Below are 16,363 nucleotides of genomic sequence, written 5' to 3' on the forward strand. Positions count from 1 at the left end.
GGGAGAGTTGCCCATTAATAAGTTGTCGATATCCTAGTTAAGAAGGAAGTTGTGTGAAGAGAAAGATTTCAATCCACAAGATAAGCACAGGATGCAAGATTGAAGGGAAAAGGGGGACATGTTGGTTCTATCTATTTAAAGAACACAACCATGAAACCAAGAATTTTAATTTGAAACTCACTGGCTAATTTGTAATTCTTTTTTATAATATGAAAAAGCTATAATTAAAATGCAATGTAGCTGGTGAAATCCCTTCAACAATCCAAAAGTTTGTCTCAAAAAAAAAAAAAATGGAGTCCAGCCTAAAATTTGACTATGGCCTCTCCAAGTATGCAACTGAATTACTCTTTAATGTACTAAAAAGTGCTGCTCCAATTTGTAAAAGCTAATAGCTAAAACTTCCATTCAAGCTAAATTCCTGATTACCGGTAGTTCTCTAACCTCCATCTTTTTCTCGATTAACTTTGACTCTTCTTTCACCTAAGTCTTTCCAATGAATGTAATATATTCTAGCTGCCTTTAAATAATTAGATATTTGAAGTTTATTGGTGAGGAGATGGGTTTTTTTCTTTTTCTGAGAAAACAGCCTTTCAAGAAATCTACTGAGACTTAATTCAGCAAAAATGGGTTCAAGAGACAAGATTTTAGAACAGAAATCCAAGGTATCTGTGGTATAATACTATTATAGTTCTTCCTTGAGTTAGTAAGATGAAAACAGAGAATGTCATTTTCTTCAGCAGAAGAATTGTCTTTGAGGATTTTAGCATCATTAACTTTTCTTTGCTCTCTCTCTATATAGTAGCAGGAGCAGGAAATGTCTGAAACACAGGCAATCTGGCTTTTAGATGTTGAAATTCTTCAAACAATATTGATAGGCTATCTTTCCCTGCCAGAAGACCATTGGTTTCTAAATAAGGCCTCCATAGCCCATTAGATTCAGAGTCCAAAGTTTAGAAGAGCAACGTGGATTGCCATAAACTGAGGCATCCCCTTTCCCTCTCTCTGGTGCCATTTCTCTCTCTTCCTTTCAGTTGCTTTCCTCTTTCTGCCTTTTCTGCCCCTGAATCTCTTACTTACTTTTTCTTCCTGATTGATAATTGCTGGGAGGTGAGGGGGATGAATATCTTGTCATTTTGTTTTTGGCCATTTTGTGAACTGAAAAGCTTTTAAAATTCATCTAAACTGAGGCATGCATAGCAAAGTGCAAAATTCAAGATGGCATCTTTGATAGCATAATGCCCCACTCCTGTTCTCCTTGTATTGCTGTTTCTTCTATGTTCATTTAATTTTAAGGGACTGCATTTAAGACACCACAGAAATGTAGATTCCAAACATCCAATAGCTTTAAAACACTGGGATTTCATTTGCTTCAAAAATACCCAAAATGATTGAGGGTGAGAGTGATATTGATTGCTATGTTTATTTCAGAGTCTGCATTTCAAAACATTTCAGAGAATGCATTTCAAAACACCTAGAAAAAATAAGGTTGCCAATTACCTAGGATCAATACAGAAAAGTTCAACAATACGGTTCACTGAAAATCCTTTAGGCTGTTAATTATTACCTTTATAGCTAGCAAACAGGCTTGCAAAAAAAAATGATTAGAGGCATCCATGTAACTTTCTGTAGAGTTTGTGACTTGGTAGCATCTGTATGGTGACCACAATCAAAACTAAAGATAAAAGCTGCTGTCCCAGCCTAATGCCGACTGGTTCTAAAATGGCTTAAGAAAATTCTGTCTGGATTGAAGTACATAAAAAGCAGCCTAGACCTCCCATTTTCACTAGAGTATTCCCCTGATACCCTGTCTTCCAAAATTTACATGTCAGGCATAAGTTAAATTAAAAATGCTTTTAAAAGAAAAAAAAAAGCCTCTGATGATTGCATGGCTCAGCTGGGATCCTCAGAGTCTTTTATAAGCATTTTTTCTATAAACTCTTTGGCCGAAGGGGTTGTAGAAAAATGCTTTTAAAAGGCTCTGGCGATCCCAGCTGAGTTGCCTGATCGTCAGAGGCTTTTAAAAGCATTTTTTAATAACCTCTTCAGCCAAAGAGGTTGTAAAAAAAATGCTTTTAAAAGTAAAAAAAAAATGGCTATGCCCACCCAGTCACATTACCCTCCCCTAGCAAACCAGGCCTACAGAACCGGTAGTAACAAATTTTGCATTTCACCACACTGCCTTAGACATAATTTTTATCTCTTGCCCAAAGGCATCCATAGGCCTCTTTAGATTATCTGTCAATTGTTCTGTCACTTCAGTTGCTTGATCAACAGTCGGCATCACTGCTGATGAAGTGATGGTCTCCTCAGAGCATTTCATCTACAGACTGTGGATTTTCCCATAATGATAAAAGAGATTGCACTGTCTTGAGAAACTCCTGCTACATTTTTGCTAGGGTTTTTGACAGGATTCTTCAAACTTGCAATCCTAAAATGTGTGGACTTCCAGAATTGCCCAGACAACATTCTGGAAGTTGAAGTCTACAAATCTTAAAAGTTGTCAAATTTGAAAAACACTGATCTATCAGAACATCTAGCTCAGGGGTATCCAACCTCAGCAACTTTAAGACTTGTGGACTTCAAAATGGGCTGAAAAACAGGTGGGAGCGGGGCCAGGCAGTGGTGGGATTAGCCCGAACTGATCTGAACCGTCTAAATCCCACCTCTGCCTTTGAGGTGAGTGGCCGGGAGGTGGGGCTAGGTGTGATGAGTGATGTCGAGTTGGCCACACCCACCCAGCCACATGACCACCTGACCATGCCTACCCAGCCAGTCATTAGGGCAGAGAACCTGTTGTTAAATTATTTGAATCCCACCACTGTCTGTGATTGAAGATAGCTCTAAAGTGGTAGATATTTATATCTATATTTTTTTAAATATAGGTTCCTTTCTTCTTCCATGTAGTGTCTGTCTGGATTATCATCTAGAATAATTTTCTCTAATGTCCTCAACTTTCCAGCTAAGAAGTCAAATACAAATGCATGAATTCCAACTATATTAGTGAAAACAGCAAGGTAAAATAAGAGCTAGATTTTATTTCTTCTTCATTTTACAGAAATAACATTTTCATCTATTTTGGAAGAATCTTTGTGACTCAGATATGGAAAAGGAGAGTAGATTATTTTCCCAATAGGTCTAGAAAATTTTTCAGAGCTGCCATCTATGTATATATAAACTAGGAAATGAATGTGCATTCAGAAAAAATATTTAGGCATTTCTAACACACCAAGAAAGATTAGGAAAATGAAACTATGGGTTCATTTCAATATAAAGCAAATTAGTGTAGCAGTGCACATTAAAAAAGTGTGCAACTGTTTAAAAGAACTGTACATACAAAAGGGCAGTTAAAATCCAGAAATAATATTAGGAAATATGTTGCTTTTTCAAGGGCTCCAAGTATCCTTCTTCAAAAAGCAGGTACTTTTGTTTGGATTCAAATTCCCAGAAAAGATTATATTCCTTCTTTGAGCATACACTTTTTTTTAAGGTTGCTTTTTCTGAACTGTTCACAATTTCTGATCAGGTTTAAGGTACAGAAGGCAAGGATGGAAAATATTTCAGATACCAATCATTCAGCCATCAAAAAACAAAACAAAAAAAACCTAATAATGATTCTAATGAATAAAAAAATATTTTTGTATGTATGTTTCTACGTATATGTGTGTGGATAGACAAACGGACATATAGATAGAGATTAAATTTCACTGGATAAAAAAAAATAGTTTTGAATAAATCTTTTTAGGATCATTATGTCTAGCATGCATTTTTATGAAGTTTTCATTGGGCTCCTAAACATCTTTAAACTTTTAAATTGTTTTATTTTGGTTTTTTCAAAACTGCAAGTATATCGTAGCAAGTTAAATTATCTAATTAGTTTCATGGCTAGAACTAAACAGATTTCACAAAACAAATTGATAAGAGTCTACATGCATAAAAAAGTATGGTTGCTGGCAGGGGTGAAATTTACTTACCTTCGTTACTGGTTCGCAAATGTTACCTTCGCTACAGGCTCGTTATGCTCATGTGCGCCTCCTCCATGCATGTGCAGAGCCTTCTGTGCATGCGCAGAGGGTCAAAAATGGGATGTGATGATGTCCGGGCAGGTGGGTCAAGCCTCCCACTGCAGGCGCTACCGGTTTGCCCGAGCCGGATAGAACCGGCTTAATTTCACCACTGAATTACTTTTTGCACAACCAGGATTTTAGTTTTGTTACCTAACATTATGATCAACATCCTTTCTGAAGACTTCTTTAGTTTAGATACCAGTTCTAGGCCACTTTACATCACAGTACTCCTCACTGGTTTTTTGTTTTTTTAGGAGAAAAATATCTGCTGAAACTTCAAGTATCTAAAGTTAAGTGAAAAACAGAAAGATTACTTGTATCATTGAACATTATTTTTATTTTTTACAGAGTATTTTAGAGCTGCTAGTGTCAGAATGAAATATGTTATCAACCTAAAAGCAGAAAGCCTCAAAACAATTCAAAATAATTTTTATCAGTATAGGATCTCTGAAATAGAAAGCAGAAATTTTCTCACCATTTCAGAATTTATCCAATCTGTTAAATAACTCTGGACACAACTTTATGAGGATTTATGCTCACTTCTAAATTTACAGTTTGCTAGAGGTACATATGTTAAATGTGGGATGTATATACATATTTGTGGACAAGAAAGTTTGTCAAAAATCTACTTTAACAGACATTTTTCTTCCACTTTTCAACTTTTCCCATTAAAAAAAAAAGAGTGGAAATACAATACAATGGCCAGGATCAATTGCAGAACAACACATCAAATCTGCTATAAATAAGCTCTATTATTCAAGAGGCATATATTTTTGGCAGGCTTTTTAATCAATTGCTATATATATATACTATAGAAGTGAATTGTTGGTTATAAAGTGGAGTATCTATCTATCTATCTATCTATCTATCTATCTATCTATCTATCTATCTATCTATCTATCTATCTATCTATCTAAACACTCATAGCATAATCACGAAATCTTCAGAACAGTAAAGCCTACAAACTTGAAATTTGGCACTTATGTTCCTCTTAAGTTCAACTCCTACCCTCAAAACGACGCTATAGAGCACTGCACACCAGAACAACTAGACACAAGAACAGTTTTTTCCCGAAGGCCATCACTCTGCTAAACAAATAATTCCTTCAACACTGTCAGACTATTTACTGAATCTGCACTACCATTAATCGTTTCATAGTTCCCATCACCAATCTCTTTCCACTTATGACTGTATGACTATAACTTGTTGCTGGCAATCCTTATGATTTATATTGATATATTGACCATCAATTGTGTTATAAATGTTGTACCTTGATGAACGTATCTTTTCTTTTATGTACACTGAGAGCATATGCACCAAGACAAATTCATTGTGTGTCCAATCACACTTGGCCAATAAAATTCTATTCTATTCTATTCTATTCTATTCTATTCTATTCTATTCTATTCTTGGCTTCTAGGTGCTCACTAAGAAAGAATTTTTCAAAATTACCATCAGATCATTAGTATTTCTTATATTATTATTAACATGTTCTGATGCTAAGGAGTTAGACGTTCTACTCTCCCTCCCAACCTGAAAATAACTTTGGAGAGAACGGAATAGGAGAGGAGAAGCTTCTGTGCGGCAACCCTGAGAGAGAGAAGGGGATAGATAGGGGAGGCTTCTGTGGGGCAAGGCTGAGGGAGAGAAGGGGATAGATAGGGGAGGCTTCTGTGGGGCAAGGCTGAGGGAGAGAAGGGGATAGATAGGGGAGGCTTCTGTGGGGCAAGGCTGAGGGAGAGAAGGGGATAGATAGGGGAGGCTTCTGTGGGGCAAGGCTGAGGGAGAGAAGGGGATAGATAGGGGAGGCTTCTGTGGGGCAAGGCTGAGGGAGGAAAGGGGAGAGGAGAGGCCGATTGTAACTATTCATTAATTTTCAAACTGTAAATGTCGATTTATCAAGCCCAATCATAGTTTCGTAGAAAAGCATGGGTATCCAGCTAGTTGTTACATATGCATTTAAATGCTAATCTTCACCTTCCAATAAATTCTACTTTCAAATTGCTTCCATTCCTATATACTTCTACCTAGATAGAATTTCTACCTATGGCTACAATTCTATACCCTTTTGACATATAATTAATAAGACTTAATTCTAAGTAGAAATTATTTTTATTTTTATTTATGTCCCATATTTTTAAAAGTAACTCAAGGTGACAAACATGTTCAATACACCTTCCTCCTGTGAGATGGTTTGGGCTAAGACATGCAGCTGGCTGAAGGTACCCAGATGGCTTTCATGCCTAAGGCAGGACTAGAACACATGGTCTCCTATTTTCTAGCATGGTGCCTTAACTTTGAGACTGCTGGATTCCATTCATTGAAAGTTTCACTAGTAATGTAATAGGGCAAAACATATACATTTAATCATAACTGGTCAATTTGATCTACAAAAAGTACCACACTAATATGTATAAAAAATGAAGGTAAGCAGCTAAAAAGAATTTGTGTATCATTTGCAGAGGTTATAACCCTTGTATCAAAGTAAATAAGACCCAGATCTTTAGGCTTGCCTCATTGCTATCACTAAGACTGCTAGCAAGTCATATCTTCTCCTATCTCATAGATATATTGAGGCAATGCACAGAATAACCAGTAGCAGAATTTATGTGTGGGACCGATTTTTCTTCTACATGTGCTTATCATGAGCAAATAGAAAATACCAATTTCTTTTAGACTGTTTATGCAAGTGGTTAACAACCAGTCATTTTATGCCACTCAAATTTCAGATATCATGATTAGTATGCGGAATTTTGGGTATTGTACTTTACCAGTTGTCTAGAAGACCACAGAATTTTCAATTTTGTAGTAGGAGTAGGGTTGGACTCTGGGCCACAACTGATGGATCACATTTCTGAATACTTATCTACAGGAATAAATTCCTACAAAATGAAAAACAAAACTGCAGAGAAATGTATTATAATATAACATAATTTATTTGCAAATGGCAATTTGTGATAGAGGAAAGAAATAAAATCCAGTTGGGGACATATACTGATTCTTCAAGACTGAGTGTGTCTGCATTTTTAAGAGATATGTTTCTATGTGAAGATCTGCTTAAGAGAGCAATCTTGAACATAATCATTACAGAGCAAACTGGTCTGAATACAGCAGGATTCATTTCTCAGGAAGGATTTACATACAAACTAAATTCCACAGCAATTGATTTCCAATCAGACTAATATCATTGACAATACTATGGTATCTTGGTACACATCGTTAATTGGCTCCAGGAGGCAAGATGAGTATCAAAAATGATAAGTACCAAACAAATTTTTCCCATAAGGAATAATGTAGTAAGTCACATGGCAGCTGACAATGACAAGTACTAGCTTATGTGATGAGTATAAATGATGAGTACTGGGACCAAATTTTCACATCAAAATGTATTGACTAACAAATCCAATGAGTTTCAAAGCAGTTATACCTTGGACTTGACATGATGTTGAAACACTTCTTTGGCATGTTCAATATATTGATTGCCTTTTAGTTTTTAATTATGCAATGGGCCCTTCTTATACATTTATAGATAGGCAGTTCAGACTGAGAACATAACTCATAAAAGCCACACAATGAAATCATATTTCTCTGGAACATTTGAGTCCTGATCCTTTCTGCCAAAAAACAATGTTCACATCTCCGATTATTTATATATACAATCATCTCAGTGATCTAGAAGACAAACTTCACAAAATTCAAGACATGATGAAAAATGTGCAAATTTCTGCATGATGTACTTTCCTAACCTCCAAACTCCTTGATATGAATTACCCTGTTGATAAAGCGAATGTCTCAATCCTTCATTTCTTTATATTCAACCAACAGCTAAACTAGAGATTGGATTTAAGAAGTTCACATATCAGAGTCCTCATGTCTGCCCTCAGCCCTTGCCAGGTCAGCTCTTGTGCTGCCTTTGAAACATAAAAAGCTTCACATTTTTCTCTTCTATAGGTATTTATTTTGAATTGAAATGTGATGCCAACTTTACAATCTCTTATGGACATATTCCTATCTTTATTTTATAAAATATGATGGCACAAATTATCCTCAACAATATGATCTTTCCTGAAGTCTTATGCTCTGGCTCCACTCTGTAAGAAATCAGATAAGAAAGTCTTTTTCTACTTGAAAAAATCAGTGAAACAAGAACCTTCTTCTTACCAGGGTACTTGTCATCCTTTCAAACTAAAAATAAAAGGAAGCAAGGAACCAGAGCTCAATTTATTTTTCCAGTCATTGTAGTGTGATGAAACATTGCTCAAACACCCAATGAATTGGTGTAGATAACAGCTAAATGCCAAGAGAAAAACCAATGCAGAATATTCCAATTTCTACTACCATAATATTCTAGGCTAATCCTGAAACTAGGGACAAAGTCCAGCAATGTTCTTCAAAAGATCAGCCCTGGAGGAGAAATAGAAGTGATTGAAGGAACAATACATGAGCTCTTCACATTCTCTACAGTCTTTCTTTCCTAAGAAGATCATGAGAAAGGGATTGACCTGGAGTCATGAAGACAAGTTGAGGTGAGCTCCTTCACCTTTGAAGCACTTTCTCCTGTTTCTTCTGGAATGCATGCCTTTTCTTCAGTGTCACAGTTTTTCAGTTCATTATTTTTCTGCAAATGTTTGCTATTTCCTGCTGCCGTCTCTTTCATGTGGATTTTCTGGTGTGTTACCAATGCACTCTTCTGATGGAATCTTCTCCCACATTCCAGGCAGCAATACAGTGTGAAATCAGGTTAGATCGCTGGATGAATCGTTTCCCACACTCGGCACAGGAAAATGGTTTTTCTCCTGTATGGATCTGTTTGTGTATTTTAAGGGTAGAAGAAGAAACAAATCTTTTCCCACATTCTAGACAGATATAAGGTTTCTGGCTTGTGTGGATACATTAATGCACTTTAAGTGCTGACTGATGACTGAAGTACTGTTGGCGATGAGAACAATGATATGGATGTTCTCCAGAGTGGACTCTCGGATGACTAACCAGCGACTCTCTCTGGGCAAATGATGCACCACATTCAGTACATATGTGTGGTTTTTCCTCTGTGTGAATTTTCTGATGTCTAGTCAGGTGGGACAATTGACTAAATCTTATCCCACATTCCATGCAGTGAAAAGGCTTGGCACCTGTGGAAATATTGTCATGTTTTGCCAAGTCTGATAGTCTCACAAAACATTTCCCACAGTCAATACAGTTGTAGGGTTTTTTCTTTTTGAGAGCCTCTCGCAAAGTACCATGTGTCTCCTTGTCTTTGATCTCTTGATTCTGAATGGCTCCTGCTCCTCTGTTTGTGATTCTGGAACCTATGAGATAGTGCAGAAAGAATTTCAGAGGTTGTTACTTAATGTATTGAAGTGATCAAGATTTTAAAAACACCGAAAAGATACCCCAATCTGTTAAAAGTTGTTTTCTATCAACAACAGCTTTGGATATTCCACACCTAAATAACATGGGAACTTACAATTTATTCTAAATGAGTTGCTTAGAAGATTCCAGAAATAAGCCAGACTACATGTTGTACAGCAGAGAATGGTAACTTTTTGGTGCTTAGGAACTATAAAACTTGATATTTGGGAGGTAATGGAGGATCAGAGGCTGCAACTGGCAGGACAACAGGAAGGATTGGAAGGCTGCTTCCTTTTTATACATGGATGGCTATCAGCATCCATGTAGCTGATCTTAGCTGATCTTACAATGGATCAGAATGCATTATAAGTAGACCTTGACTTACAACCATCCATTTAGTGACCATTCAGTTACAACGGCATGAAAAAAAATGACTTATGTTTTTTACACTCACGACCGTTGCAAAATTCACATAGTCACATGATCAAAATTTGGATGATTGGTAACTGTATGTATTTGTGATGATAGGGTCATGTAATCACATTTGGCAACCTTTTGACAAGCAAAGTCAATGGGGAAGCCAGATTCACTTAACAATTGCATTACTAACTTAACAACTGCAGTGAATCAGTTAACAACTGTGGCAAGAAAGGTGCTAAAATGGGTCAAAACTCACTTAACAACTGTCTTGTCTATCAATGGATATGTTGGGCTCCATTTTGATTATAAATTAAGGAATACCTATATTATTTGGATGGAAAATTGAGAAATCACCACACCATAGGCTAAATGTAAAAACAAACCTTGTAAAAATGCAATGCCAACCTATTCTGTATCATTTCAAATAATACACAACTAAGTGCATGATGTTACTAGGTATGAAGTTTGATTCAAATATAACCTTACCTTATATGATGTTTATAGCACAGGCAGGGATTTTAACTTAGTTTTCCTACTTCATACTTACCTGGGTATGTTTTTACTCCAACCCAGAGAGAAAACAAAAGTCAGAAGTATACGGTGACAGTAGTTACCAAAAAAGGGTTTCACAGGTTGCAATTTCTAACTTTGCTGTAGAAATCCTCTTCTTTTGAAATACAGCTAGGAATTTGCAAAATGTAATTTCAAAATGTTTTGAGAGTGAAATTTTATAGAAAGGCCCATCCAAAGTATGAAAGGGACACCTCAAGAGTGAAGCTGGCCTGACTTCCAGCATTTTCATAGTCCTTTTCAGAATATTGCAATCTAGAATAAGACACGGGCCTGACCATGTGACCTTCCCTTGAACTGAATAGAGCAAGACTATCACCACTTACAAATTAAAGGCTTACCTAACAAGCTTGCTTTCCCATTATCATGTTTCTTGACTTCCTTGGCAAGAAGCCTTTGTCTGGCACCTGACACGGCCTGCTGGCCTTCGGAGAGATTTACAGCTGCCTTTTGAAATGAGTCAGACTCCTGAAATGACACTGTAAGTTAATATCCAAGTCCCTTTTTCCAAAAACAATTTTTAGCAAAATGATATCATACCAACAGATAAAGCCAACAGAAATGAAAACAGCTGCAGATAAGAAGTCATGCATTAAAACATTAGCTATTATACCAAACACCGTTTAGATGTTTCTGAACGTTTTGTATATGGGCAGTAATGAAGGGACCAACACCTGCACACTCACTGGCATTAACCTTAAGTTTTACATATTTGTTTTTGGAGGGGAGGAGGGCAGCCATGGGTCACAAGGCAAAAGAAAGGAACATAATGATTTTAGAAGAGTTAGGATTTTGCTTCCCTTTCCTACTTTTTAAGGCTATATATACATAAAATAATAGATATCCACCCCAATGGCACTTATTATACTACAATCCTATGGGGTCTTGGCACACTTAATTTTTTTTTTTTAGCTTTACTCCACCTTAAAAAAAAATCAGCTGGAATTTTTTGCTACTATCACGGCACCAGAGGCCACTGTTTGTTCCTGGAAGTTGCCCAACCTGATGTCCAAAAATTCTTCATGGTTAGACTGCCAGGCTAGGCCAAAAGTTTCAAACTTTCTGGACCCATTTGGAATTTTCCATCTGGGAATTTGGAATTTTGAAAATACATGACAGGCATTCTGAGGCATCATGATATGGATGATTAATTACAGAAGAAGTAATATGGAGGGACTGCACTGCTTCCCATTAAAATATATAAATTTTCAGGTAGGACAGGATGTACATGAGCCACCAAGAAAAGTGTTGTTATATAATCTACCTGCTGTCAAATCCCAGGAGACCTACTGTATTTTTCGGCATATAAGACGCACCTTTTTACCCCCAAAAAGAGGGTGAAAATCTGGGTGCGTCTTATATGCAGAATGTAGCCGTGCCCACCCACCAGACCCCACCCTTTGAATGTTTTCCGGCAGTTCCAGGCAGCGGGGATCTGGGCCGGGGCACAGCCTGTCCTGAAGAGGAACAAACCTCTTCGGGACACTTTTTTTTAGGGGGGGGATCTGCCGGCAGCTTCGGTGAAGAAGGCGGACCCCACGATTCGTGGTCGGTCACCCCTCTGGCTGCCCAGTGAGCAGCTCAGGACACTGCTGCCATCGCCTAAGCTCTCTCGATGTCCAGGAGCCGAGCCGAGCTGAGCAGGGCCATGAAACATCCCTTCTTTCCAGCCACTGCTGCCCACTGGCCCGATTCCCCAAAGCAAATTCAGAGCCGCGTTTCAGGCGGTGGCCAGTTCCGCTGCAATGGGCAATGGAGAACCGAGAGCCATTCTGGATTCAAGGAGGGGATCGCAGCGCTGTCGCCTGAAAGTGCTCCTTGGGAAAGAGGTGAGTCTGCTGAGAAGGAAGACGAGGGTTCGCGGCTCTGCAATGTGCAACGGGAGCTCCATTGCAACATTAGGCTGTGGTAGCAGTGTTCTGAACTGCCCGCTGGGCGGCCAGAAGGGTGACCAGCCGTGAACCGTGGGACCCACCTTCTTCACCGAAGCCGCTGGACAGATCCCACCCCCAAAAAAGTGTCTCAAAGAGGTTTGTTCCTCTTCAGGACAGGCTATGCCCCAGCCCAGATCCCTGCCGCCTGGAACTGCCGAAATATGTTCAAAGGGTGGGGGCTGGCAGGTGGGTGAGGCTACATTCGGCATTTCAGAAGGCCAAGGCTGGGGGTTGTAAACAACTAAGGTGGTGAACATATCAAGACTCTTTCCTCCTCCTATTTTCCCCAGAACAACAACCCTGTGAGGTGGGTTGGGCTGAGAGAGACAGGGACCGACCCAAAGTCACCCAACTGGCTTACACATATCAGATTGGAATAGTCCTAACTTTAATCACATCATGTCAAAACAGGTAAGGCAACTTGGAAGGAAACCTTTGTTTGAGTTTCACTGTCCACATCACAATGTCCAGATTAGAAAAATGGAAAAATTTAGAGTTCAAAACTCCCTGTAATCCTGCCTCTCTAATCCAGTGTTTTTCAACCTTGACCATTTGAAGATGTGTGGATTTCAACTCCCAGAATTGGCTGGAGAGTTGAAGTTCACAGATCATCAAGTTACTAAAGTTGAGAAATACTATTTTAATCTCTATATCCAAGATCCAGTCAACCTAACAATTCCCAAAATATATTTTATAATAATGGATCTTTACATAATCAAGGGAATCTTATCACAAAGATCTGGAAATGTTACTTCCCCGCCCCACTTGCCTAAAACTCAACTTGGTGCTTAATAATACAATATTTTCTGCTCTGCCTTGTGAATTGTGAAGACACTACAGGTTTGTTAAAAACAGATCATGCCAAACCAATCTTATTTCATTCTTTAACAAAGTGACTAAATTAGTAGACCAGCCCGCCTTCTTCACCGAAGCTGCTGGGCAGATTTCCCCCACCCTATCCTGAAGAGGTTTGTTCCTCAAGCTGTGCTCTGACCCTCCCCCCAGAGCTATAGGTAGGAAGATGGGGGCATCTCGGGAGCAGAGCCTTCGGTCCCTCTTCTGCCCCCATGAAAATCATCCCCCACCCCACTCATTCCAGTTAAATGCATGTAGAGTTACAGGATTTGTTTTAAACTGATAACTGTGCTGCTGTTATCAAAATCAAGTGGAAGTCTGGACATGGCTGATCCTGATGCTGAAAGGCAGAGGCAAAATTCTTTTTTTCTTGTTTCCCCCCCCCCCCAAAAAAAAATTAAGGTGCGTCATACTCCGGCGCGTCTTATATGCCCAAAAATATGGTATCTATTTTGGGGGCATTTTCAAATGAGTGCCAAAAATCACTGTTTTGTTAAGAATCACTGGAAAGGAAGATTCAACCTTCTTTTCCTCCCAGCTGTTCTCTAGAAAATCAGAAGAGCTGTTCTACAGAAGATTTTTGTTATTGATTCTAGCACACATTATGAGAGCAAAAGCAAATGAGACTTGAATCTCAATGCTACTGAGAAAATAGTATGGAGTGCTGTGTGTGTGCTTCTGAATAGCTGGACTGAATCATAATTCCTCTTGCATAACTCCAAAGGGATCTGTAGAGTTCAATGCACCATATCTAAAAACAGACTTCCCTCGGTTAATTTGCATTAAGCAATACACACATCAATGTGCCCCATGGCCAAATATGCTGATACCAAAGGTAAAGCCAGAAGTCTTTTTTCACCTTGTTTCTTCAAGAGATTTCTTGCTGGTAGAAGAATTACATGTTGAAACCCACAAGGTTCCAAACATGGGTAACAGGAAAGTTGAGATTCTCTGGAAAAAACTCAACTATGTAATTGTTTATGAAACTTAACACTTCAGAATATGGTCCACATGTAAAAGTGATGATAGTGGGGAAGCATTCCATGATAGTGTTTCAATAAGTTGGTGTCGTCTCTTAGCAATCCCACAGACTAATAGGATTGAACAACCTGCTATACAAAATGTCCTACAGATTGTTTGCATCATGATTCACAAAACCAATATGGAAGACAGGTTTCATGTGTGTGTGTGAGAGAGAGAGAGAAAGAGAGAGAGAGAGAGAAGGAGAGGGAGGGAGGGAGGGAGGGAAGGAGGGAGAACACTCCTGCCTGGATAAATAACTGCCACATGGAAACATTTCTCGTTTGGAACAATGCACTAAAAATGGGTAAGGTTCATAAGCTTTGCATATTCTGGCATCCTAATCATTTCCTTAGCATGCATTAAGTCATCATAAGGTTAGTTTGAGCATAACTGTACATGAACTCAGTATAGTGGTCCTTGACTTATAATCATTCGTTTAATAACCATTCAAAGTTGCAATCACACTGAAAAAGGTGACTTATGACTGGTCCTCGCACTTACAACTGACACAACATCCCCATGGTTATGTGATCAAAATATGGGGGTGCTTGGCAACTAAAACATATTTACAACAGTTGTAATGTCCTGGGGTTATGGGATCACCACTTGCAACCTTCCCAGCCAGCTTCTGACCAGCAAAGTTCATGGAGAAAGCCAGATTCACTTAACAATTGCAGTGATTTGCTTAACAACCAAAGCCAAAAAAGTTATAAAATTGGGCATGACTCACTTAGCAACTGCCTTGCTTAACAACATAAATTATCGCCTCTGTTGTGGTCATAAATCAGACTACCTGTAATTTTATACTGTTAATCCAGCTTGAGGTTTAGCTTGTCGTGTGAGCTCAGCCATCATAAACTGAAAGTTGTATACCTGTTTGCTGCTAACATGGGTTGGCTTTTTATGCAATATAATTGGTATTTTATGCAACATAATTGGTGTTTTCTACACAATTTATGCAATAAATCTCCTCACCTGTGGCTCACTTTCCAAATTCTTCTGCTGGCGCAAAAGAAACCCCTCTGCCAAGGCAACAGCCTGGGCACAGGTCTCAGCATCATGTTCTTGGACCCGACTTTGGATTTTCTTTGGCAAAACTGTCAGAAACTGCTTCAGAATTAGCCGCTCCAGGATCTGTTCCTTTGTGTGGCTCTCTGGTTCCAACCAGCAGTGGCAGAGTTCCTGCAACCGGCTACAGACCTCACGGGGTCCCTCAGCCTCCTGATAACAGAAGTGGCGGAAGCGCTGCCGCTGGATCTCAGCGGTACTTGAATTGTTGCTCGTGGAAGTTGTTTTAATCCTCCTATGGTCCCCTTTCACATTCAGATTACTTAAAATCTGATGGGTTTCAGCCCTAAGAGTGGGCAGGAGGTGGCTCACCTCTTCCTGTGACCACTGGCAGGCACCAACCACATGGTCAAAGGTAGCCATGTCATCCCACAAGATCAGATCTGACAATTGCAAGGCTTCCCATCCTGAGATTGGATGTGGGACTGTTTTGAAATATTCTTCCAACTGACCTTTGAGGCAGAGAGGAATCCCTTCCTGTGTTGATATGACCCACTGGAACAGATCTGGAGCACCACTAGAATGTATTGAAACAGTGTTTCTTCCTGGTCCATCCCTTTCTTGGGTCTCTTTTTCCATCTTGAAAAAAATGACACATAGAGTTGGGTTCCTCAAAAGGAAGTCCACTTCTGTCCACCTGGAGTCTTAGAGACCGAATTTCTCTCAACAAAGAAGTTTAAGTCTGCTGTCTCCAAATTCATGTGTGGAATGTCAAATAAGTAAAAAAAAGACGTCATACCGCTGCACAATTCCTACTTTGTAAACTGGATGAAGATGTCTTCTCATTAACCCAGAAGGGGCAGCTTACAAAGCAGTTAAATCTGAAGCCTCAAGCAAGAAAAGTATGTCTGTTCTGAATAAAAAGGAAAAAAAGGCACAGAAAAATAGTGCAAACTATAACAATGTGCTGACTGTTATACTGGAATTTGAAGTCCACACATCTTCAAGATGTCAAGGTTGAGAAACATTGCATTAAAATGACTGAATTGTCTGCAAAATGAGTTCTTTCCTGTCTGCTTTTAGATATAGCATCTCAAGGGGGGAGAGGTTACTGTGATGCTTAAACTGAAGGAAGCT

At 38.8% G+C, this 16,363-nt stretch overlaps 1 protein-coding gene across 1 annotated transcript; it reads right to left on the minus strand.

Moving 5' to 3' along the window:
- Positions 1-7,051: 7,051 nt before the first annotated feature.
- Positions 7,052-15,752, minus strand: LOC131198400 (zinc finger protein with KRAB and SCAN domains 1-like). Its single transcript, XM_058182996.1, has 3 exons — positions 15,194-15,752; positions 10,748-10,874; positions 7,052-9,373 (listed from the first exon to the last, which is right to left on the minus strand). The coding sequence occupies exons 1-3, from the start codon at positions 15,647-15,649 to the stop codon at positions 8,958-8,960; spliced, it is 999 nt and encodes a 332-aa protein (XP_058038979.1). The 5' UTR covers positions 15,650-15,752; the 3' UTR covers positions 7,052-8,957.
- Between the last annotated feature and the right edge of the window lie 611 nt (positions 15,753-16,363).

The sequence above is a fragment of the Ahaetulla prasina genome, chromosome 4, assembly GCF_028640845.1.
Source record: "Ahaetulla prasina isolate Xishuangbanna chromosome 4, ASM2864084v1, whole genome shotgun sequence".
Classification (NCBI taxonomy): Eukaryota; Metazoa; Chordata; class Lepidosauria; order Squamata; family Colubridae; genus Ahaetulla; species Ahaetulla prasina.

Excerpts from the sequence above, each read along its gene's own strand:
- LOC131198400 (XM_058182996.1), bottom strand. The coding sequence starts at position 15,649 with ATGGCTACCTTTGACCATGTGGTTGGTGCCTGCCAGTGGTCACAGGAA. Across the intron at positions 10,875-15,193 it reads ATTTGGAAAGTGAGCCACAG|GAGTCTGACTCATTTCAAAA; the intron begins GTGAGGAGATTT and ends GTGTCATTTCAG. Across the intron at positions 9,374-10,747 it reads TGGGAAAGCAAGCTTGTTAG|GTTCCAGAATCACAAACAGA; the intron begins GTAAGCCTTTAA and ends ACTATCTCATAG.